Source organism: Danio rerio, chromosome 2 (assembly GCF_052040795.2).
Source record: "Danio rerio strain M-AB ecotype USA chromosome 2, GRCz13ab, whole genome shotgun sequence".
Lineage (NCBI taxonomy): Eukaryota > Metazoa > Chordata > Actinopteri > Cypriniformes > Danionidae > Danio > Danio rerio.
The window spans coordinates 43,123,513-43,148,739 of record NC_141022.1 but is presented as its reverse complement, the minus strand read 5'-3'; the positions used below and the strand labels follow the sequence as shown (position 1 = coordinate 43,148,739).

General features: G+C 37.5%; 1 protein-coding gene across 2 annotated transcripts in view; it reads right to left on the bottom strand.

The window, feature by feature from the left end:
* Window positions 1-23,361, bottom strand: part of LOC147837194 (uncharacterized) — a 28,385-nt gene extending 5,024 nt beyond the window's left edge. Inside the window, exons 1-2 of one of the 2 annotated variants that reach the window (XM_087241235.1) lie at window positions 23,313-23,361; window positions 2,805-2,949 (exon numbers count right to left, since the gene is read on the bottom strand). In XM_087241235.1, the coding sequence (XP_087097361.1) occupies window positions 2,805-2,880 (76 nt within the window). In that variant the 5' untranslated portion in view covers window positions 2,881-2,949; window positions 23,313-23,361. Of the gene's footprint in view, window positions 1-2,804; window positions 2,950-3,605; window positions 3,735-23,312 lie in introns of those variants that run through there. The other variant, XM_087241236.1, reaches the window with a different exon arrangement.
* Between the last annotated feature and the right edge of the window lie 1,866 nt (window positions 23,362-25,227).

The window sequence follows — 25,227 nt, the reverse complement described above, 5'->3', positions numbered from 1 at the left end:
TAAGAGTCGGCAGGCATGTTTCTCACATAGATTTTAGCAGGCAGAGAGGGAGAAAAAGGTGAATCTTGTTTTCATTACAGGAGAAAATTGAACTGGCAGCTATTGAGCCCCATCAATCATGAATTCCATCATGGGCTGTCAGGGTTGAGTTATCACCCTGAATGGCATTCCCACACACACAGAGGGCACCGGCTCACACCGGCACCAAAACCTTCATCTGTCTCTTCCTCTCGTTCCCCAGAACCTCAACACTCCTATATAGTGGCCTCTTGCTTCTTTTGTCTTTTCGTTCTATCATTTCTAAAACATATACAAGTCTTTGCAAAGAAAGAAAGTATGGTTTTAGAATAAAACTCTGCCACTGAAAACTGTAATGCTATAGTTTTCGGACATTCCAATTTCATTGAATTCACAGTTATTTGTAAAACCTATAAATGCAAACATGTCCAATGCAATTTTGCCAAGAAAAAAAAATAATAAATTTCAGGGTAGAATGATAGCACTCCTTACATCAGAATATGAATGGAGGAAAACTGTCATATCACTGTCAGTTATATCACTGTGTGTGTGTGTGTGTGTGTGTGTGTGTGTGTGTGTGTGTGTGTGTGTGTGTGTGTGTGTGTGTGTGTGTGTGTGTGTGTGTGTGTGTGTGTGTGTGTGTGTGTTTGTGACACAAATCTGTATAATGACAGGTATGACACAGGTATTACAAAAAGATAGAGAGAGATTAAAGCTGCACACAGTCTCCTGTGATGGTTGGGTTTAGGGGTGGGGTGAGGGCAATACAATATACGGTTTGGACTGTATAAAATGAATGGAAACCTATGTAATGTCCCAACTTTTCACAAAAAATGTGTGTGTGTGTGTGTGTGTGTGTGTGTGTGTGTGTGTGTGTGTGTGTGTGTGTGTGTGTGTGTGTGTGTGTGTGTGTGTGTGCGTGTGTGTGGTTTGAAGAAAAACACCAAACTTCATGTTGCAAAGGTTGTGCACATTTTTGTGCATTTTTCTTTTAAAGAAAACTACACTCACTGGCCACTTTAATAGGTACACCTGTCCATCCCAACCACAACTATTTCTAGGGTTTACAGAGGATGGTCAGAAAAAGAGAAAATATCCAGTGAGCGGCAGTTCTGTGGTCACAAAATTCTGTACCTTGTTGATGCCAGAGGTCAGAGGAGAATGGCTAGACTGGTTCGAGTTGACAGAAAGGCAACAGTAGCTCAATTAACAACTCGTTACAACTGAGGTATGCAGAAGAGCATCTCTGAAAGCACAACACGTCCAACCTTCAGGCAGAATGGCTACAGCAGCAGAAAACCACACCAGGTGCTACTCCTGTCAGCTAAGAACAGGAAACTGAGGCTACAATTCACACAGGCTCACCAAAATTGGACAACAGAAGATTGAAAAAACACTGCCTAGTTTGACGGGTCTCAATTTCTGCTGCGACATTCAGATGGTAGAGTTAGAATTTGGTGTCAACACTACGAAAGCTTGGATGCATCCAGCCATGAATCCATCCAGCCAGGGATCAACGGTTCAGGCTGATAGGGTTGTAATGATGTGGGAGATTTTTTCTTGGCACATTTTGGTCACATTAGTACAAAAAAAAATTTAAATACTTTTACCATTAGAAGCTGCTTATAAACACAGACTGTTGCCACACAACAGTGTTTAAACCCTTTCCAAAAGTGATTTTTACTTAATAGGGTTCCTTTAAAGGTGGGTTAAGGTGTAAGGAATGGGTCAACGCTGTAATGTTAAATGTAATTACAGAAACTAATTACAGATGTAATTATTTGCAGATACATGTTTCAATTAAAGTATAATATATAAACATGTATGTCAGGGGTCACCAATCCTGGTCCTGGAGGGCCGGTGTCCCTGCAGGGTTTAGCTCCAACTTGCCTCAACACACCTGCCTGGATGTTTCAAGTATACCAAGTAAGACCTTGATTAGCTTGTTCAGGTGTGTTTGATTAGGGTTGGAGTTAAAATCTGTCGGACACCGGCCCTCCAGGAACAAGTTTGGTGACCACTGATGTATGTACATAATAATTTTATTGTATCAAATTATACATTTAAATGTAAGTATATAGTAATTAAGGCCACTAAATATAAGTTTTTTCTTTTGTAATTATTTGTTAAATTCTCTACCAATTTCTGAGTGAAAAGTGTTAATCCAGGCTCATTCTAAAAACGTACCTCTATTTACATTTCTGGAGATCGTCAAATACATCCCAGGAGCTACATTTTTGCAGTTTGTGTTTCATTAATCCACCAGAGGCCGCTGTTGAATTACTGTTTGACTGACTAGCAGGTCACACACCAGAAGCGCCGCTCGACGGCGCGCCGCGCAGCGCCACGCAGCAAGTCGGCGGCTGTAGGCGGCGCCCGCCCACGACTCAGGACGCAGTTCATTTTTCAGCTGCGCCACAGAGCGCCATCTGATTAGTTTCATGTTAAATATCATTCAAATGTGCGCGTCTGGTGTGCGATACTTTAATCTGTCATGTGCGCGCCGTGTCGCGGCGCCGAGCGCCGCTTCTGGTGTGCGACCTGCTACTGACTGACTGACCGATCAACTGACCCACCCTCCACCTTCCCTAAACCCAACCAATAGTATTTTCAAAAGCACATTTTTTCCCCCCAACCACTTCCCTAAAACCACTCGACAGTTTTAAAAAGCAATCTAGATAAAGAAAAGTCTTTACCTGATTTTTAATACTTTTTCAGATTTTAGCACATTCTCACTCTGTTATTTACTTGTTTATTTTATTTTTTGAATTCTGTTTTTGTCTTACTCACTTTCTGGAACCATTCCTCATCTGACTCGAACCTCATCATTGTGGTCAACTCCTCTCTGTGTCTCAAGTCCATTGTTGTACACAGCAAGCTAACTGGACAAACTTGTAACAGTGGGAGAGCTGTCCTTACAGAAGCGGTCAGCTGGTAAATGCAAAAAGAAAAGCCATCATACCGCTCCGTAGTTTTCATTTTAAAAACGGAATGCAGTCATACCTACTTCTAATATATATAGTTTACAATCTCCAGAAACACATATAGGGCTACGTTTTCAGAATGAGCCAACACTGTAAAAAATAAAGAGTTGAGTTAGCTTAAAAATTAAATTTATAAAGCTTCAGTGGTTGAAGTTGTGCCAAGTTATTTTTTTAAGTTGACTGAAAAGGCTGTTTTAAGTCAAGTACTATCGAATTATTTGGCACAACTTCAACCACTGAAGTTTAATAAACTCAAATTTTCTTTGCAGCCAGTTGCTTTAAAAATTCAAGTTAACTCAACTTTTTCTTTACAGTGGTAAATGCTCAAATAAAGAAATCAAAATTCAAAGTCTCTTCAACAATTTTTTTTTTTACATTCATTGAAAAAACATGCAGTTAAATTGTTTTTAGGGGTAAATTCAACTCTGAGCTTAAAAATATGTCCACCTAACTTACAAATTTAAACTGAGTTAACAATTTGTGAGTTGGATTCATTCATAATGTATGTTTAGATAGTGACAAAAATAGTCCTACACTATAATGTGCGAATAGCAAACAGTATTTCTTTACATGTGCAAAAACAGAAGGATATTTTTTACTTACATGTCCACCCTGATAAATATTCAGTGCAGTAAGAGTGACAACCAGACTCAGTCTGCTATGTATCAAAATACCACTGTATTAAGATCCCATGCCATCTCTGAATCATTGCGTTTCAATCCGCTGTATTATAAAAACACAAATCAGCTTGGACAAATGATTTAGACAGTTCAGGGAAAGTTGAACCAAGAAACAGTGTGACGCATACTTAATGTGTATATTTTAAAAGTGCTTTCTCTCGCATTCCAACAAACAGCCAAAAAAAAAAAAAATCATCAAACCGGCCCCAAAAGAAAAGAAGCCGCTTAAGGATATGTAACCGAGACGTTGGACAGTGCTGTTGATTGACAGCTAATTCAGATCCAGTCAAACAGTGGGGGATGAAATTTTCATTGGAGAAAGAACAATAGCTGGCAGGCAGTTCGCAGACCCTCGTACCGCTGCGTGGAGGTAGAATTTGGCAAAAAACACCCAGTTCAGTCCGATGAGAAGCACATTCCCTCACACCCAGATAAATAAACAGCAGCAGTCTATATACTACAATCTGCACCATCTTTCTCTCTTATTACCAGCTAACATTGATTTTATTTTTCATTACTCTTTTTCTTCCCCCTACCCCCCCTCAACAGAGGCAGGTGGGTGAAAAAAGGACACAGTCAAAAATATGAAACGGAAATATGGATTTCTCCCCCTCTCTCTCGCTCATATTCTCTCGGCTTTTATCTCTCCCATTTATTCTTATTTCTCCCCCCTCCCTCTGCCTTTCTCTCTAATCCTCGCTTGGTCACCATGCGTTTGCGCATCTGTGTGTATACGTGAGAGGCCCGACAGCCCTCTGAATTGAGTCGTATTGATTCGAAAGCAGACATTTTATTTGGGCGATGCATCAGCCAAGATGCACGGCATCAAAAGAGCTGAGGGGATGCTTTCATGTCGATGGAGAGGGTGTGTGTCTGTGTGTGTGTTACCGCCTGAGATCAAGGTTCCTGTTTGTGTGTGTTTGTGTTTGGGTAGAGGAAAAAAAGACACGGTGTGATGGAGAAAAGCAGTGGATGGCGAAAAGAGGGCATGTGTTACAGTTTTCAGGAGACGGAAGCAGTGTCCGTTCCCAAAATGTGAATCCGCACCATTACGTGCAATCATTTTAGCTTAGCAGTTAATGTTTGTGGATGCAACCCAATTTGAAATTCTGTGTAGTCAGCAAGATGAGGATTACAGCTTCCCAAATTATAGTACACTGAGTATCTAGAGCATCAAAAGCTTGTTTTACTGCATGCATGCTGCTTTTGGAGTAGTTTCTCAAATCAGATTTAACTGAACCACATCTGTTTTAAAATATAAAAGAGTTACGTTTGGTTATGGGAGAGTCGAGACAGGATCTGTGATTAAAATCCTGTTTACAAAACTCAAGCACAAAAATAAGCAGCACATATGAAACCAAAATGACAAGAAGAGACTATGTACAACTGAAACTGAGGGCATTAAATACACTGGGATAACTTTAAACTAAACAAGGAACAGGTGAACACAGTCAATAAACACTGGGGTGCACATAATTATCTTAGTCTAATTTTCAAAGTAGTACATGCTGATGTTGCTCGGTCCTCGCACTGTTCACAACCATACATGCTGTCATTATCATATATAAAAATATAAATACATATGAAAAATAATTACGTTCAATTAACTTAATTTGAGGGTAACATAAACTAAATCCTAAAGCATATTATCACCAGTGATAAAACATATCTTTATTAATTTAACATGGGTAAGTACATTTTTCAACCCCGTATCATTATTGATACGTACCCCTGAATACATCTCTCGAGAGTGCAAAATATGCCCCAGGAGGTACATTTCCTTCCAGTTTTTGTTTTCACAAATCCACCGGAAAATATTGTAAGGCCCCCCTCCATATTTAATGATATAATCGCTCATATTAGTTCTCAGTAATAATGACAAAAAATGTTGTTTTCAAACAGACGGTATGTTTATTACTATATCTACATATGTTTATGCACAAATAATATCCTAATGTTTCCCAGAGAAGGGTTGCAGCTGGAAGGGCATCTACTGCGTATCAACCGTTTTCTCAGAGGATGACAAACTGACAAAACATTGCTGTCACTCTCTGATACAAGTTTTATCTATGGAGAAAAGTACAAAGGAATGCAGTGTTTGTGTGTTCTGTGTCTGTCTGAGTAAATTAGTCTTACCGAAATTCAATACAAGCTGAAGCTGATCGGTTAATTCTTGTCACACGACTCATGGTGCGCTCGCAGCCCGAGCTTCATTGATGCGAGCGCGTCACTCCGATTGTGTGTGCACCTCCATTGGAAACAACAAACTTGTGCAGACTCAAGAAATACACGATATGCAATTGCCCCCTAAAAGGCCGCCGTTATTTGCAAACTCCATCAGTTGATCTTCTTGTATAGCTATGGTGGATTCACCTGGTTTGTTGACAAGTGGGTTGCAGATCTATTCCTTAGCAGTTCACAGGTCCTTCACTGGGCCTTTGCCCCTTAGTAAAGAAACTTTCTAAAGATGTCTGTTTCTTACTCATTTTGCTGCTTTTGGGTTAAATTTGGGTGCTAAAGTGACTGAGATGTAAGCGAGAGAATACGGTAATTTTTCAAAATAAGAGACTTTTCAAAATAAAAGATTGTTCAGACTTAAATAATAAATAAAACGGAAATAATGATTTCTTGTACGCCCGAACCAATTGATCCACGGACCGGTGGTTGAGGACCACTGAGCTAGGGGATAAAATCAACTAAGGCAACATGATCATTCTCCTAATTGTCCACTGCTAAGATTTTTTTTAAATATGACGCGACCCCCACAAAGCTCACTGAGGCCTCCTTGTGAGTCGCAACCCCCCTGTTGGGAACCGCTGCTATAGAGTACCTTTGGGATGTGGTGAAACAAGAATAAATGTGCAGCCGACAAATCTGCAGTAACTGAATCAATGCAATGAAGGACTGAGGTGGTTCTGAAGGCAAAAGTAGTTCCAACTCTGTACTAGTAAGGTGTACCTAATAAAGTGGTAGGTGAGTGTATATTATGCATTTTAATATTATAATTATAATTAATATTAGGGCGACGTAGTGGTGCAGTTGGTAGTGTTGTCGCCTTACAGCAAGAAGGTCGCTGGTTTGAGCCCTGGCTGGGTCAGTTGGCATTTCTGTGTGGGGTTCATGTTCTCCCTGCGTTCGCGTGGGTTTCCTCCAGGTGCTCCGGTTTCCCCCACAGTCAAGAGACATGCGGTACAGGTGAATTGGATACAGGCTAAATTGTCCATTGTGAATGAGTGTGTATGGATGTTTCCCAGGGATGGGTTGCAGCTGGAAGGTGGTTCATTTCGCTGTGGGGAACCCAGATTAACAAAGGGACTAAGCCGAAAAGAAAACGAATGAATGAATGAATGAATAAATGAATGAATGAATGAATGAATGAATGAATGAATGAATGAATGAATGAATGAATGAATGAATGAATGAATGAATGAATGAATGAATGAATGAATGAATAATATCAGCCCAAGATCATGTTTGTCTGCATACATTAGCAGTATACCATGCAGTCTTTTCATGTGCTATTTTCACTGTAGCAGTATTGAATGTAGTTTTGACTTATGCTGTCAAGGAAGTGAAAAAGAAGAGGAAGTAATTATATTTGTGCAAGAATCAAAGTAATTGTTTACTTTAAGCACATAATTTTGTGATAAAAACAACTTGTAATTCTTGTAGCCTTTCAAGGAATGAACATGATTAGTTTTTGACAAAATAGGCTGTTATTAGATGGCTCAGTGGTTAGCATGTTGGCCTTATTTCAAGAAGTTTGCTGGTTCGAGTAAGCATAGTTTGAATCTTCTCTCTGTGTCTGTGTGGGTTTCCTCCAGGTACTCCGGTTTCTCCCACTGTCAAAAGATATGGATTATAGGTGAACTGGATAAAGTAATTTGACTGTAGTGAGTTTGTATGCGTGTCTGTGTGTGTGCGTGCGTGCATGTGTAAGTGTGACATTATTTTCCTATTACTGGGGGCTATACAAGTTTTTTGCACTCTCTTGCATGGATCATAGCAAGAAGGGCATTCATTAGTAACACTTTCCATAGTAACCGTCAGTTCATTCCACTGTGGTAACCCCTGATAAAGAAAGAAAACCAAAGTGTGGTGTGGTTGTACAGTAGCCATGCACAAGGAATGATGTGGTTTAATGCATACTTCAAAAGTACACACTTTCCTATCAGCAGCTAATGCATACTTCAAGTAGTATGAGAACTGAAATATACACCCTGTAGCTCAAAGATGCTGCAGTCACAACGGATCAAAGTTCGGCAGTATGTATCAAGAGTGTGTCAGCATGTTATCAATTATACACGAAGAAATTGGGAGGGGAAAAGTGTAATATAAACATTAAAGGAGTTTTGGATCAAGAAGGGCTGCTGTGATCTCCGAGCATCCTCATGTAAAATTCTGATTTTAATTTCCAAAAAGAGCCCCGTCTCACCAGCGTCTGCTCACACAGCGCTTATACAAGACTTGCGCATGCACACTCACGCACACGTGCAAACACACATTCTGCATGGCGCCAGCGAGGAAAAAGCGTCATCAGCCTATTAGAAATAAGCCAGCTAAAGCAGTGCGCCATTCACTAGGGTCAGGAACTATTTTACAAAGAGGGGAAGTTTGGCTTTTTTACCTCAACATCACAGGGCAAATATCACACCCTGTGGACTCATAAAACACAATCAGCCACATTTCAAAAGAACTTGGACTGTTGAATGGATACACTGATTAAAATGCATTTAAAAACTGGTTAAATGCAACAAAAGTGAGGTGTCAAACCATTTAGGTAGAAGATACTGATCAGGTTCTTTTGCTCTTGAGTCAGAGTCTGAGCCATTTAATTTTGAGTGTGTACTGATACCAAAACCCGAACCAATACTTCTATAATGCATAAAAAAGGCTATGGCAATGTTGTCATTGTCAACTTTATGATACCTCCAGACCGCAGATATGCTTGCGCTTTCCGCTTCAAGCTGCTTTTGTGTTCTACTTTGCCAGCATTTAACCAATAGCGTCTCTGCAACAATGTGATGTCATGCTGTATATCATATATACATATACTAGAGTCCTGAATGGGAGGTAATGTCCAATTCCGATAAAGTCTGAAACCGCATGATTGGGCCCGATTTCTGATCCCAAAATATAGAATCTGGACATCCTTAATACTGTTATTCAAATCCTTATTTCCTTAAGTAGTTTCCTTATTTCCAAATACTTAAGTAGAAATTCTAAGGATTTGATTGGACAAGAAACCTTGTAGTGCAGGATGAGTCATCAAAGTTTTAAATCCATTTTCCAAAGTTTTAAATCCATTTAAATCCAGTTTAAGTTTTGTTAACATTTAAAAGTACATTAGATTACAGGTCACCCTAAAATCTTATCCTTCAAGTGTATTTTGTTTATGTATGTTAGTGTACGTTGGTGCATGTTAGCTCTCATTTTCTAATGTACTCCATTCAACAATAGCCCCTTTCACACAGTGATACCGGTAATTATCTGGAAAATTTCCAGAACGACTTTACCGGTATTTTCAAAAAAGCTCTGTTCACACAGGCGAGGACGTTACGGAAATTTTCCGGAAAAGAGCATTCACACATCCATTCCAAAATACCGGTAAATTCTGACATCATTCACCACAAATGAGCTTTAAACGGCTGCGCTTGTATTTGTAAACATTTGACTAAATTACAAACTCTGTGGATGATCAATATTGTGAACAACTTTCACAGGATCACTTTCGCATGTCGAGATGTTCATAATATGTGCGTGTGCAGGCGCTCACAGGCTGTTTCACAGGCACATGCAGAGCTTGAAGGTAAACAAACAACGGCTTATCATAAGCATCTCATCGATGATTATTTACACAGTTGGCATTAAGAAGAACATATAAACGTGATCTGACTAACTTCTAGCAGCTAAATGTGTCTGGAAAAATATTCAAAGGCTTTTATGCTCATAAACCGCGCAGACGTAAATGCGTCTGACTGTTGTGATTGGCTAAAGCAGACGTCTCACGTCAGCACGTTCTAGACGTGCACGCGCTTATTACGGGAATCTTCCTTCTGCATTCACACAGCGCAGCATTCCGGCAAATTGCCGGTAATGTTACAACTTCTCTTTCCGGAAAATAGCCAGAACGAATTTACCGGTATTTCCAAAAAGGGCCTGTTCACACATACAACCTTTCCGGAAAATTGCCGGCAATTTTCCGGAAGGGTCTGTATGTGTGAAAGGGGCTATTGTATGTGAATGTAGAATTCATAATAAGTTACAAAGAATAAAACGCTGGCTCAGTGGTTAGCCTCACAGCAAGAAGGTCATTGGTTCGAGTCCTGGCTGGGCCAGCTGGCATTTCTGTGTGGAGTTTGCATGTTCTCCCAGTGTTCATGTAGGTTTCCTCCAGGTGCTCCAGTTTCCCCCACAGTCCAAAGACATGTGCTATTGGTGAATTGGGTAAACAAAATTAGCCGTAGTGTATGAGTGCATGTTTGAATGTGAAAGTGTATGGGTGTTTCCAAGTACCGGGTTGTGGCTGGAAGGGCATCTGACGATGAATAAATAAAATTCCTTCTTATTTGCTTGAACTGTTTACATATCCTAAGATACATGTGAAATCAAAAGTATACATTGGACTAAACAGACCAGGACTAAATGCCATAAAACTCCTGAATATTTAAAGGCCCAATTCTAATTCTAACCGTTTGTCATTCCCCTTACTAGTTTTGCGCGTTCACTCTAAGAGGTAGGGGTGTCCAAATTCTCTTTACCTTGAAGACATAGGGTTTAGGGGAAGGACTAAATAGCTATAGATAAATGCATGAATGTTTACATATCTATGTCTCCAGGTGGCTAGTCCTCCACTACACCGTGGTCCCAAATTCAGTTCAAAGGAGCGCTACCCTGCACTAAAATGGTGGCTCTCTTGACGCAATCCTTCCAATATATAACAACAGCGTAGACGACATCTAATGTAAATATCTATAACATTTACACACTGAAATAAAAGTATCAGCAACTTCCGGTTCATGCAGACTTTAAATTCAAACTATGAATTCAAAAACTTTACAAGCAAATTGTAGCCTAAACAGTGCATCACGGTGGCACAGTGGGTAGCGCGATCGCCTCACAGCAAGAAAATTGCTGGTTTGAGCCTCGGCTGGGTCAGTTGGCATTTCTGTGTGGGGTTTGCATGTTCTCCTTGTGTTGGCATGGGTTTCTTCTGGGTGTTCCGGTTTCCCCCACTGTCCAAAGACACACACTATATTGGGTAAGCGAAATTGTCTATAGTGTATGTGTTTGAATGAGTGTGTATGGGTGTTTCACAGAGATGGGTTGCAGCTGAAAGGGCATCCGGTGCATAAAACATATGCTGGATAAGTTGGCGGTTCATTCCGCTGTGGTGATCCCAAATGAATAAATGGACTAAGCCGAAAATAAAATGAATGAATGAATGTAGCCTAAACAGGTTAAAAATTAAGTAGTATTTTAAAATACATTTTTTTGTAAATAGATTTTAAAAATCAAATGTTATTTAAATATTATCAGAGAGCATATCAAAACAGATGTGTGCCCGAGAAGTGCTCATGAAAAAAAAAAAATCTTTAAACATTAAAATGCATTAACCACTTAACAAGCAGGTCATGTTTCACTTAAAAAGACACAAAAGGTGCCCAGCAGGCAGTTCATCAACAGTGGTGTCCGTCTGGATGAAGATGCGTTACAGAACACTAAGAATGCCGGAGAGGTGGGAGTGGAGAAGTTGAGTGAGTGTGTGGTTATGACACTCGCTGCAGCAGAAAGGGGAGGTGGAGAAGGCTGCTTCCTACCAAGACACTTAGATCTGAGAGAACCCAGTCTGACCCAATTTACAGAGGACAGAGAAAGAGGGAGAATAAGGGAGGGGGTGAAAAGAGAGAATCAGACGAGGGATACAAGGAAAAAAGACGACTAAAGAGAAGAAATAGTCTTCACATAAACACTCTTTTAGATGACTGCTAACACAGACTGTCAGCTCAAATGTTACATGCCAAACAATGACATTGTCCAGACTTGATTTTTTTGCATCTGGGATGATGTAGCTTGAATCGCTGGAATCATAAAACATTTGTTGCAGATGAGTTAGATTCTGCTATTGTAAACCTGCTGTACTCCCAAATGACCTTCCCCATCATTCTTTAGACACAAATATTTATCCTTTTCTTCCAGGGTAAAGAGTAAAGAGTCGATGATGTGTTGAGAAAAAATGTGTTCATCCGTTTGTGAGCACTTTAAATTGACGATCAAATGGCGACATCTGGTGGTCAAAAGGGAATTTAAGTCAAGAAAATTGGGTATTTCACATTGTCACTGGATTATGCGTTTGATTAAATAAAAAGAAACGTACATGCTAGTATATATGTGTGTGTGTGTGTGTGTGTGTGTGTGTGTGTGTGTGTGTGTGTGTGTGTGTGTGTGTGTGTGTGTGTGTGTGTGTGTGTGTGTGTGTGTGTGTGTGTGTGTGTGTGTATTATTATATGTGTGTATTATCATGTATACCGTATGTACACAATGTTAAATTGTCAAAACAAACTTTTTTATTTTAATTTTTTGTCAAGCACTTAAATAAAACCACAAAAACCAATGCTGTAACTTCAGAAAAGAAAAGTCAACATTTGAAGAAATAACCCTGATTTTATAGAGCCCTTATACTGGGTTTTTGAAAATGCCCTTCTACGCAGTATGTAACAGCACTAAGTGAATGAAAACATCCAGCTGTGGTTTAAATCTGAAAGTGCACTGTGTTTAAAACTATTGATTCTTTAACGAAATAGTCAACTCAGAATTGAATAACTGAATTGAGTCCAATGAATGTGTCAATAGGTGTGTGTCGGTTTAGTAAAACATGAACGTGCCTTTCCCTTCAGACAATAGAGTGCGAGGGATCACGGGACTGATCATGACATGAAAACGATGATTCGACTACAAAGAATTCAGGGTAAAAGTTCATTTTCACAACAATACCACATTATTGCCAACCATGTGCTGTGTTTGTTCCTGTCATTTTTCTCATTTTTGATACAATAATGTACGCTGCGATGTGGGATTCACCGCATCTGTTTGCTATTCAAGGAAGGAGCAGCAGAGACTTTTATGTATAGGGCTTTGTCAGACTGCAGCGACTTTGTCAGTAACTGTTACAGTTCAAATGGGCCAGTTTCTTCTTCCTCCGAATCATAACATAGAATTGTAATTAAAATGGTTGCCTTTTTTTTGTATAGTTTGCCAAATATGTGTTTAAAGTGTAAAATTGTGTGTTATAATCACGTATCTAGACCAGTACTTGTAATCTATCTCTCAGGTTAAACCTTCATGGGGCTATTCAGATATTGCGTCCAAAACATTAAAAACGCGTCACATGCTTCATCTTTCAGCAGTTTAAATGCATTTCTAAACATGCGATCCTCTGCTGTTTATCCTTGCTATGGCCACCATCAGCTGTTAATTTTCTGTAAATCAGCTGTGAATAATTTTCAAAATCTTTCTCTGTGTATTAAGACTGAATGTGTGTCATTGTTATTACTCAAGGCTAAGTTTAAGAGTAGAGTAATACTGTGCTGGTGTTTAACTGCATTCTTTTATTGCATTCTTGCACTGGGCTCATACTCTGCTACTTCATAGCCATGGTGGTCTAGCGATGAACCTACCCAGGTAGCAAAGAATTCTGGCCCAGATTTGGCATAAAGCTGGCACAGCAGGCATTCGTCTGGCACTGGCATGCAACATATGGGCCAAACATGGCCCAGGTTTGGCTGAGGTGGCACCATCTTACAGGCGACCCTCAAAACTTGGGCCAGATCTCAAATGTAGTATTTGGCCCAGATGTTTAAATGTATATGTGGGCCACATAAGTTTGGCCTAGCTTGACCCACTTTTAAAATACATTTATATTATTTTTGAGCAAAGAAAAAATTCTATCAATCAGGCCGCTTCAAGAAAAAACACAGCCATAAAGCGAAATGCTTCATGGGTTTATGAAAAACATTGCAATCGTAACACACCAACATATCGGGCCCAGTTCAGGCCCAGTTATGGGTTATTAATTTGCCTGAGACTTGACCCACATGGTCCATGTTTGCCGCTTGTATGGAAGCCAGAATTGGTCCAGTCATGTACCGTAATTCACTGTGGCATGTGGGAAAAGCAATTGCTGATGGTGTGGGCCAGATCTGGGCCAGAGAAATTTTGCTATGGGGTAGTCGATCAATCTCAACAGAGTGGGTCATCAGTCCAATCAGCGCAGATTAGCTTCACGCTAAGGAGGAGTTTGGAAACAAATGAATTGCTGAACAAACTCGTTGAGTCGTTAAGATAATTAGGTAAAAACAAATGCATATTATAAGACAATGAAAGTGTTTTTTTTAACCTTGCATGAGTATCAGCATGTTGTTGGAGACTTCCAAAACCAAAATCTGACCTTTTATAATGGGAAATAGGGGCTATTTAGAAACATTTGCTATTCTGATCTATGGTTGTTTATCTAAATGGCAATGTTTCCATAATTGTAATTTTATTAAATCAATAATTAATGTAATAAAACAATAAAAAAATTCTCAAACCCATACCTAATCAAGTTAATTCAGAGAAACTGGGAATCTTATCTCTCTCTTTTTTACACATCTGCATATTTAATATACTTTATAAACATGTCATAATCTAATTTATATAAGTGATTATCAAATGACAGAAAGGTTAAAGAAGTAAACATCCCAAAATAACATTTTTGAAGAGTTTCTTGGCGTGGGTTTCCTGTGGGTGCACCTGTTTTTCCCACATTCCAAATACATGCGCTCTAGGTGAATTGGGTGAACGAAATTCGCCATAGTGGATGAGTGTTTGTGAATGAGTGTGTATGCGTGTTTCCCAGTACTGGGTTGTGGCTGGAAGGGCATCCGCTGTGTAGAACATATTGAATATTTGGTGGTTCATATCGCTGTTGCAACCCCTGATGAATAAAGAGACTACGCCGAAGGAAAATGACAATGAAATGAATATGAAGAGTTTCTTTTCTTTCTTTTTTCCTTTAAGGCCATAAGTCACGATTTACAGCTTGCCTGTCAGCTGCAATTTGCATTCAAGAAAGCATCTGATTTGGCACAAATCTGCATAGTGCAGAAGTCCATTCTTAAATACACAGTCTGCAAAAAAAAAAAAAAAAAAAAGAAGGCTCAAAATAGGCTAGCCTTCAAAGGCAAAGGACATGCACAAAAAGCCACAAATCTCCCAATATAGTGAGTTCTTAAAAACTAAAATACATTCTGCTGCACTCATAAAGCATCTTTATCTCAGCAACAAACAGGAGGCTGTGAATGTGCAGTCCCAAGCTGTAATGATCTTTTGCAAGCAAAAATTGCATGCACAGCTTCAATAAATTTACAGGAGGGAAGAGAACTAAGAGTATGGAATACTTTATCTATAGTCGTTGCATTTAAAAGGAAAATTAAACTAAAAACCAGCTAAAGTAAACTTTCATTTTAATGAGGACCAGGCCAAACACAAATAGCTGATATTGTGAAAATTGCAAATAAAAAATATATGATAAAAAAATGTAAGTTTTTTAAGGTCATCTTAGATAAGGGCGTAGATTAGCTCTTACCATTGGTGGGGACAAACATCCCTAGAGCGCATGCATTGAACAGCACAAATTTTGTTTTGTGCTTTTAAAAACATGAATAAAGTACTTAACTATATGAAATAAACACTAAATAATACAAATACCAGTCACGTCCCATTGTGCAAAGGTCAATTTACATGATTTTACTGCAGTCGGGCTTTGAAGAGGTATTAATGTAGAGAAATTTAGAGGTGTGTGTGATGCAATATAACTGTTTTTTCCTGATTATTGTTTTTTTATGATCATGGAAGCCAAAATTGGAACCAAATTTTGATTAAATGCACAGCTTGGGTTAATAGTATCACAATGAATACCCATAAAACACGCATTGAAACGTGTGCATCTGTTTTGTTTTGTTTTTTTTCTCTGCCGGGGTTCCGTACCAAATATCCCACCGAGTATAGAAAAACATTCATTTCTGGCTTCAACCACTAGAGGGCATTCTGCATCAGAATCTTCTGTGCTGTGTCTTTCTCAGAACTCATGAATTCAGTACGTTCAACTAGTACTACCATTTAAATATTGTGATAGTAGAACAAATGGGGTGGGGAAATAAATATATTAAACACAAAGGTATCTGAACATTCATATTTAGGGTTAGAAGACCCACCCCTTAATGACAAAGGCTCAGAATGATGCCCATGTGATGTGAGCTCATTTGTCCTATTTTGACTGCTGCGCCATCCTATATTATGAAAATAACCCATTGAAAAAAGATGTACGACCAAACAGAGTACTCTGTTGGCAATCGCTTTGGTGGGACTTCAACTGTTTTGGCCAATGCAAACAATTATTTTTGTCCAACCTCCAGCCAGGGGCGAACTTAAACAATAAGCAAGGTAAGCAACCGCCTTGGGCCCTGGGGAATTAGGAAGCCTGGACCAATGTCAAGAAGCCTATATTAATCATCATAATAATCATTAACCATTAAAAAATGCTTTTATAAACTTTCTATCATATTGTAAAATCTGTCAATGACCATTAAGATTTTAACTTTATTCTTTTCAACAGTAGAATGTTCCTTCCATACTGCACATGCAAATATTAAAATCTAATATGGCTAATTAACTGTACATAGTTTGTGAACTAGCTTTTTATTTATTAAATTATTGTATTTAATTTTAAATTAAGATAAAGGTTTCACTTAAACTATACTTTTAACATGCAGCAGTTTACAGAACAAACATAAATAAAAAACGAATCTACAGAGAAAAAATAATAATAATTATATATATATATATATATATACATATATACATTTTTTTTTTTTTTTTTTTTTGGCCTTCATCTATAGAGAAAGACAGTGTTTTGAGTTTTAATTCTAAGGCCCTTTACCTGGGAATGCTTAGGGCCCCCAAATCCCTAAGTCCAGCTGTGCAAGAAAGCATACAATCATATGTAAGTTGTCATCTTTTGCTACTGCTGTTTTTTTTAATAGAAAAAAAAACATTTTACAGGTAACTTTTATTCTAAATCTTGGACCTTATTCTTGAAGCAAAAAATTACCAATAAGAAGGTGTGAGGAATCAAAAATGGCCCATATTTAAGTAATTTGAATACTAATTTGGCTAATGCTGATATCCATGGATTTTCAATCAAATGTATTTTGTTTTACAAGAGAGGCTAGACAAATCATGAAGCTCTTTAATTAATATTAGTTTTTTTTATTATTAAATTTTTTGTATTATTTTTAGATTTTTTTATTATTCAAATACTCAAATTATGATTGAATGTGCTGGCCAGATTGTTATTTGCCTAAAAAAATGTCTACAGTTTTTTTTTCATTTAAAACTTTAACAGATTCCTATTTTTTTCTTATGATATATGATGTAATAAATTTGTATATTAAAAATAACTGTTTATTAATCTTTATTTATTCTAAATATTTTATATTTTGGTATATTAAAAAGTGTGTTACGACAATCCGACAAGCTAATACAGCTAAAAATAGTGCTTAAAATGTCATTAAAACGCAGTATTTAAATCTTTGAATTAAATAGAAAATGAGGCAAAAAGGATAAAAGAAAAAGAAAAAGGATCGAGCCCATTGAACAGGCGGGCACGGGCCTGCATGAATCTCAGTATTTTGTTCAATAAGGCATGCAGAAGCTTCTCCAGCAGATGTCGCCAAACTGCAGCAAAGCCGACAACTTTTACTCATTCATTTCTTTTTCCGCTTAGTCCCTTTATCAATCAGGGGTCACCACAGCAGAATGAACCACCAATTTATCCAGCATATGTTTTACCCAGCGGATGCCCTTCCAGCTGCAACCCATCCCTGGGAAACACCCATACAATCCCATTCAGACAAATACACTACAGACAATTTAGCTTACCCAATAGGCTATCTGCACACAGACTTTTAATTTTCAGCCAGGTAAGGTATTTCTTTAAAAATCAGCATGAAGATCTGCCTGTTAGATGTACAATATGAAGTGGGTCTCAGATAAGACAACAAGCACTGCAATGAATTCCATTTCTCCCACCATGTCTTTAAAATATGACAGTTTATTTTACCACAGTGTTTTCAAAGGAATTTCTGCACTAGCCTGTTGCTACTGACAGTGCTAGTGGTTACAGCGGGGTTTCATCTTGTTTTAAGCTTGAACAACCAAATGAATGCTTAAGTCTATTTACATCAATTCTGTAAAAACAACCTTGTAAAATTGAAATAGTCATATTAGGCTTTCACCAGAAGTTTACCGTTGGCTTTATACATGAACATGCAAACTCCACACAGAAATGCCAACTGTCCCAGCCGAGGCTCAAACCACCTACCTTCTTGCTGTGAGGTGATTGCGCTACCCACTGCACCACCGTGACGCCCCACAACTTTCACTACAACAACTTAATAAAAACATAAAACATAGAACTTTTGTAGAAAAGTAATTGTCTAATTTGGCATTAGCTCTTGCATTCAGTCAACAGAGTAAAGAATCATTAAAATATAGTTTAAAAAATCTCACACAATCATTAACGCAGCAATGAACGTAATCAACATTGATTAAACAAACAAAAACTGATAATGAATAGCTTTTTATTGTATTTAGAAAGTCAACAACAAGCCAAAAAGCATAACAACAAAAGCTAGCCTATCTTGTTGTCTTATCAGTGCACAGGCAAGACGACAACATATCGTTTTTGAGTGGATGTCAATAGATTAGACCAAGCTTTCACTATGGTGATACATAAATATTTGGTTGGAAAACATCAGATTTTAGAAATCAGCATCATATTAAGTAATAATCAGAAAATCACAAAAAAATGTGTGGAAATAAGGTTAATCTGTGCTTCAGCTTTGGTCATTTCTGTTGTCAAACTTCACTGTGTGTTAAGTTTAACTAGAGTCTGTGGTAGACTAACCTACATGCTGAGGGACTGTGCTGATTTGACAGTGACCTGTGCTTCACTTTGTGTTCGGACATGTTGGTCATCATCATCATGTCAAAGTCTAAATCAGGCAAATAAATACACAACAGCAAAAACGTGACATCCCGTATTCACTAAAAACCTTGAACATTCAGCATTTCCCAGTAATGCCTTAAAACCTCCCCAAAAGTGGCTGCTTTTAGCTTCTCTTAGCTAAAAATATTTGCTAAATATTTTTTTTCCTAATAAAATAGGTCAGACAGAATCTGCAGACATTTTTTAGTAAATAGAGTGAGAATGTGGTAAAATATGAAAACATGGTAAAATTCAGGTAGATTTTTGGATTGCTTTTCAAAACACTGCCGTTGGGTTTAGGAAAGGGGGTGGGCAGGTCAATTGGTTCTATTGAAAATAGATGATGTCACACGGGTTCAACCGCGCATACCGGTTGCAAAAAAAAAAGTGATGGGCAGTAGGATGCCTATAATCGAAAGTACAAAAATATAAAACTTAAATTTTACCATACACCACTTTGTTTTTAATGCCAACTGCAGACGTCTTTGTCTAACAGCCATCAGAAGAGCTGAATGGAGTGAGGACCGCAGTTCTTATGTTACATCAGTTAAATTCATGCTATGCTGAATCATACACATTACTCGTTTCTGATCGCAGCACTGATTTCAGCAAAGACAGTTAAATTTGGTTAATTAAACTGCAGACACTTAGATTGCTTACAATGAAATGTAAAAATGTAAGTTCACATACCCTGCTGTACAGGTGCAGTTTGCTGTCAGAATGCAGTTGTTTTGCTTGATGATTACCCAGGCCTTGTAAAGCTCTGTCTTTTTTCCTTGTCTTTGGCTAGGCAGAACCTCGGTTTTTAGCACTACAAAGTTTTGAATCTGGTAATCATGGAACATTATTTATTACACATAACTACACAGTGGATCAGTTGGTTAGTCAGTAATTCATTCAATCAGTCGACAGCGCCCTCTAGTGGACTTATGCGATAAGAGCGGGCACAAATGACACTTGCCAGAGAAATTTAAGATCTGAAGAAGCATACGCATTGGCCTCTGGCAAATTCACGAAAACAAAAACTGCAAAAAAAAAAAAAAAAACATAGCTCCCGAGACTTATTTGGCTCTCTCCAGAAATGTATATAGGGGTATGTAATCGGAATGAGCCTGCATTGGCAGATTTTTGAGCCATCACTCTTTTTTGCTTATAAAAATGAGCGTAAATATGTATTTCTTCAGTTTTTGCATTACGTTAAGTAATATTACAGTATAATATGCAAATGTTCAGTGGTGGAAAGAGTACTGAAAAATCATACTCAAGTAAAAGGGCTATTACTTGCCTAAAAATGTAGTGCAAGTAGAGTAAAAGTATCTGTTGAAAAAATTACTCAAAGTATTTATAAAAAGTAGCCCTTTTAAAAATACTCAAGATTAGTGAGTATTACGCTGTAAAAAGCTGAGGCATTTACATGTAATTTGTGCATGTGCGCGTAAACGTAACATTCTGTAGTGCATTTAGTTAATGCCCAGCAGGCACACAACATCATAAGACGTTAATATTAGGTTAGATTTAGGTTGTGATGTCAGATTTCAGCATAATTCAATGTCTAGCCAGCGTCTAAGGATAACATTATTTTGATGTCCAATAATGACGTCAAATGACGTTGATATTTAGTCGATTTTAGGTTGGAAAGTGATCAAATTCCAACATCGAGCCAACATCTTAAACTAACGTCATATTGACGTCAAATACTGACATTTATTCGTCAGGTATGACAACCAAAATCCAACGTCTGATAGATGTCATAGTGGTATCATCCACACAACTTCAAGCTGTAACATCATTAGACGTTGATATTTGGTTGGTTTTAGGTTGGACATTGAGGTTGGCCTGACGCTAAGTTCTGAAATCAATCAATTTTCATTTCCAAACAAAATGCAACATCCCCATGACGTTAGGGTACGTTAGGGTCTTCTGCCTGCTGGGTGTTTAAGGCCATTTCGGTCATCACAGTAAACATCCGTCATCGTCTCATCAGTGACACGCATCTGAACAGTCTCTGGGTCAATGCTTGTAAAGATTTTGGACATCTTCTTGGAAACTTTTACAGTTTTTTTGGATTGCTTAAGCACGATTTTCAAAACAGGGCCCGTGTTTTCAAAACAGTACACACAAATAGCACAACCACACACCCAATTAGCAAAACATTACAGATCCTTTGCATAATTAAACACTCTTATAAAAACTATAGACTTCTGTTTAAAAACCACACTTTTTTACCATAAGAAACACACATTTTCACATTTACTATACACTGTTTGCACGAGTTACACACTGCTGTGATAAACCTAAAACACTTTTGGCACTTCTACTTCCCTATGATTAGAGTAGGCTACCATCAACAAAGTACAAATATAAAGTAAACTCACCAAACACTACTCAAGAACAATGTTGCATCTTGAAGAAACTCATTTATTCCTCAACATGTCCAACATGTTGGCATGAAGATTCAAAGTACTGTAACATGTCACTTTATGTATTGAACTGTAAGATAGATCTGGCATGAGAATTATCAATTGCAACATTGTCCTTAGTAAGACACCTCGGAAAGAAGTGTCTTGAATGTAGTATCTTGTATTGCTACTACTTCCATCTGGTCACAGGCCTCCTCCATGGCTTGGATGAGGGGTACCTCAGCTTGGAGACGAAGATCATATACTTTCCAACACCATGCTGAGAAAAACTGTTCAATAAGGATGAGGAATGGAGAGTATGGTGGAAGATATAGGACGGTAAAATGTGGATGTTGCTAAAACCAGTTCTGAACCAGAGCAGAACGGTGGAAAGACACATTGTCCCAGACAACAATGTATTGCGTATATGATCGATTCCATTTGCTGCTGTTATGTTGTGCAATTGGTCCAAGAATGTAAGTATATGTGCTGTGTTGTAAGGGCCCATATGGGCATGGCAGTGGAGGAACCCATTCTTTGTAATGGCTACACAGAGTGTTACTGTATATTTCCCCCACATTGCCCTGGGACATTGACTATAGCCCTGTGGCCAATGATGTCTCTTCTACTCCGTGTTCACGTCAGGTTGAACTCACCATCATCTACGTAAGCAAACTCATGCTAGATCTCCTCTCCATCCATTCGTAAAACTACCTGAAGAACAGTGTCAGGCAAAATTGCGTAGTTCAGTGTAGATCTAGTATTACAGTACAGTAAAATATTATGAGACAGTATGCAAGATCACACTGCTAAAGTGAATACATACCTCTGCATAATCATGCCACAATCTTTTCACCCTTTCGAAATTGTGCTCGAAAGGCACTCCATAAATTTGCTTCATTTGAATATGTATATTTATATATATATATATATATATATATATATATATATATATATATATATATATATATTTTTTTTTTTTTTTTTTTTTTTTCTTTTTTATGGTGTGTGACAGTGTTGATATTGAGACCTGATGGTTATCATTGAAACTGGCATTTTATAGTGCTTAAACACCTGATTGGTGTGTCTACAATTAATAAAACAAGTTTTTGCACACCTGACGACTGTGTTGAACCAATTGGTTGGACGGTGCAGTAATTTGACAGTCAGTGCTTTGGTATTGCAAGGAAGTGACTTCATGATAGATTTTAGTGTGTAATGTATGTTAAGTGTGTTTAGTGTTTTGCAAATCACTGTGTGTAGAGATTTGCAACAAATGTGAGGCTGACAATGTGCTTATAGTTGTGCAAATATGGGCTGATGTTTTGATACTTGTGTGTAAGGTTTTGCTAATAGTGTACTACTTTTAATTTTAGTGTGTAAGCAATCCAAAAAAACTGTAATGCTTCCAAACTGTTTGCTGCAAGTATAAAGTGCACATCTTGAGGTTATTCATTATGATGGGATTTACCTTCTATGTGTGATTTGGTTGGATTCACAGGACTGAATTTTCTAATCCCCACAGACAAGAAAAAATAAAGTAGTGAATGCAGGTGTAATAGTACCGATACAGCACTAAAAATGCACTCAAGGGAAAGTAAAAGTACACATGTTTAAAACAACTTAGTAAAATACAATTCCTGAGAAAAACTAGTCAGTTACAGTAATTTGAGTATTTGTAATTATTTACTTTACACCACTGCAAATGTTTACATAATTTATGCGCAATACAGTTTGTAAAGTTATATATTCTGTGTTTTAGTAAAGATGTAATATATGAGAGACTCTTTCTTTACCAAACAAGTGGTACAAAATGCATTTGCATTGTAAACCATAAATAAAAGTGGATTTATCTTTTTAAGTTAAATCTTAAAAACATTCCACATGAATCTGCAGAGCTTTATTTTTTTATCTACAGAAATACACAAACAAAAATGTCAACAGATTCTGTCTGGCCCTGGTTATAAGATTGTGCAAACACCTAAACTTAAAGCTGACACTTTAAAAAACAATTTCAGTGTCATAAAAGTATTATAATTGATTTTAGACTGCAATTTTAGTCAATTTTTCAGATTTTAGTGCGATTACATAACCAATCAATTTATTTTACATGCGCACACAGCATGTGGAGGCTTTGACTGACCTCGTCCAATTTGACCCAGGTGTGTTGCTGTCTGTCATGTGAGCCACAGAATGGCAGATTAGTTTAGTTTAGATCAGATATGAACAGCGAAGGGCTTCACTCAGGACTCATATGAGTCATATGAGCTAAAAAACGTGCACTCTATTACTCTCACTCGTCCTTATAAGGGTCATGAGACCTGGACAGGACTCTCGTTATCTGTCTGGGAAACACGGGATGTATATTATGGTAATGTTACAGCCATCTCGTGTCTTTATTTTGGTCTGGCCAACTAACAAATGCCTGGTTTCAGAAACTAGTCAATATAACATTGTCGAAGCAATGGAGCATGATGTGTGAGCATGATCATTTAAATGCTGATAATTTTTTACACCTTTGTGTATTTTATTATTAATATCGTTCAAATATGAATGATTTTCTATAATGATGTAGTATCAACATTTAATGTAGCTCAACATTTGACCTCTAAGTTAAAGATATGGTTACCCATTAACAAAAGTGAAAGCTTGCTGCTAATTTACTCACCCAAAGGCCAGGCAAGATGTAGTTGACTGTTTTTCTTTAGAGAACATTTTCTGTTGAGTCTGTGGTCCTTGGTGATTCATTAAATGTTAATGATTACCAGCACTTTAAGAGTCTAAAAGCAAATGAAGAAGACAAAAATTATATATCTAGTTATTCATGATAAAATGAGGTCCTAGAAATGATTAGCCAATAAATAAAAAAAGTATTTTGGCTGAATATTCTAAGGTGTACTAAAGAGTCTGGGGTGGAGTGAGGGTGAATTTTAATTTTTGGAGTTACTAATGCTTTGATGTGCAAACTGACTTGAATGTGCACAGAAAAATAAAATAAAATAACTGAATGCATGTTGAAGCAGTTGACCTGTAAATGTTAAATGTTAATGTGCAAATCATGCGGTTGAAATGTGCACACTCCCATATTTCCCATGCCTTGGTTCATTAATTATGTAGCAGAATCTGATTATTCTGATGAAACTATTTCCCTTCCTGAATCCTGTACAAACCAACAAATATTGACCTTAAAAATCTAAACATGTAGTTAAGAATTACATTTGCCAGCTGTTAGTTTGCGCCAGGGTGCGAATTATACATGGACATATTATCATTTGTAAATAAAATGTACACGTTTTTACTGTTTTGAGGGATATTTGGTGACTATTTTAGAGGTTATTGTCGGTCAAACTATACAAACTAGGTGTCTATTTTTTCATTTTTTTAGGCTGCATGCAGATATGAAAAACCTATTGTACCAAAGGCATATTTTGTGAATACTTGAAAAACATATGCTGGATAAGTTGGTGGTTAATTCCGCTGTGGCAACCCCAAATTAATAAAGGGACTAAGCCGAAAAGAAAATAAATGAATGAAAATAAAATAAAATAAATAAAACATAAAATAAAATATAAATAAAAATAAAATTTAAAAATGTAAAAAACTGCTTGTAATACTACAACAAAATCTAAACACAAGAATCTAAATTGACTTTAAGTTTATATGTTTATGTTAAAATTTAATATTCAAGAAATATGTTCAGATTATCAGGTTTTCTTCTTGTGTTGTTTGGATTGACTGACCCTCCGGATCAATCTAATTTTGGAATTCTTATCTGTGTTAAAGTTCTTCTGCTGACCGTTGCTCTCTAGATGTTTCGATCATGGTTTAATATTAATCTGACTTAAGTCCTGACTTAAATTGGCTTTATAGTTCAATGTAATACATTAAAAATTCCATAACAACCTCAACAGTGTCTGTGACAATATACCAAAAGAATAGCATAAGCTGTTATGTTTGATGATGAACTTTGTTCCTTTTGGCACAAATAATAGGTAGGAATAAAGTACAGCACAGTTAATCACAGACCTATTCTTGCCATCACCAGTTTAGGCACATTG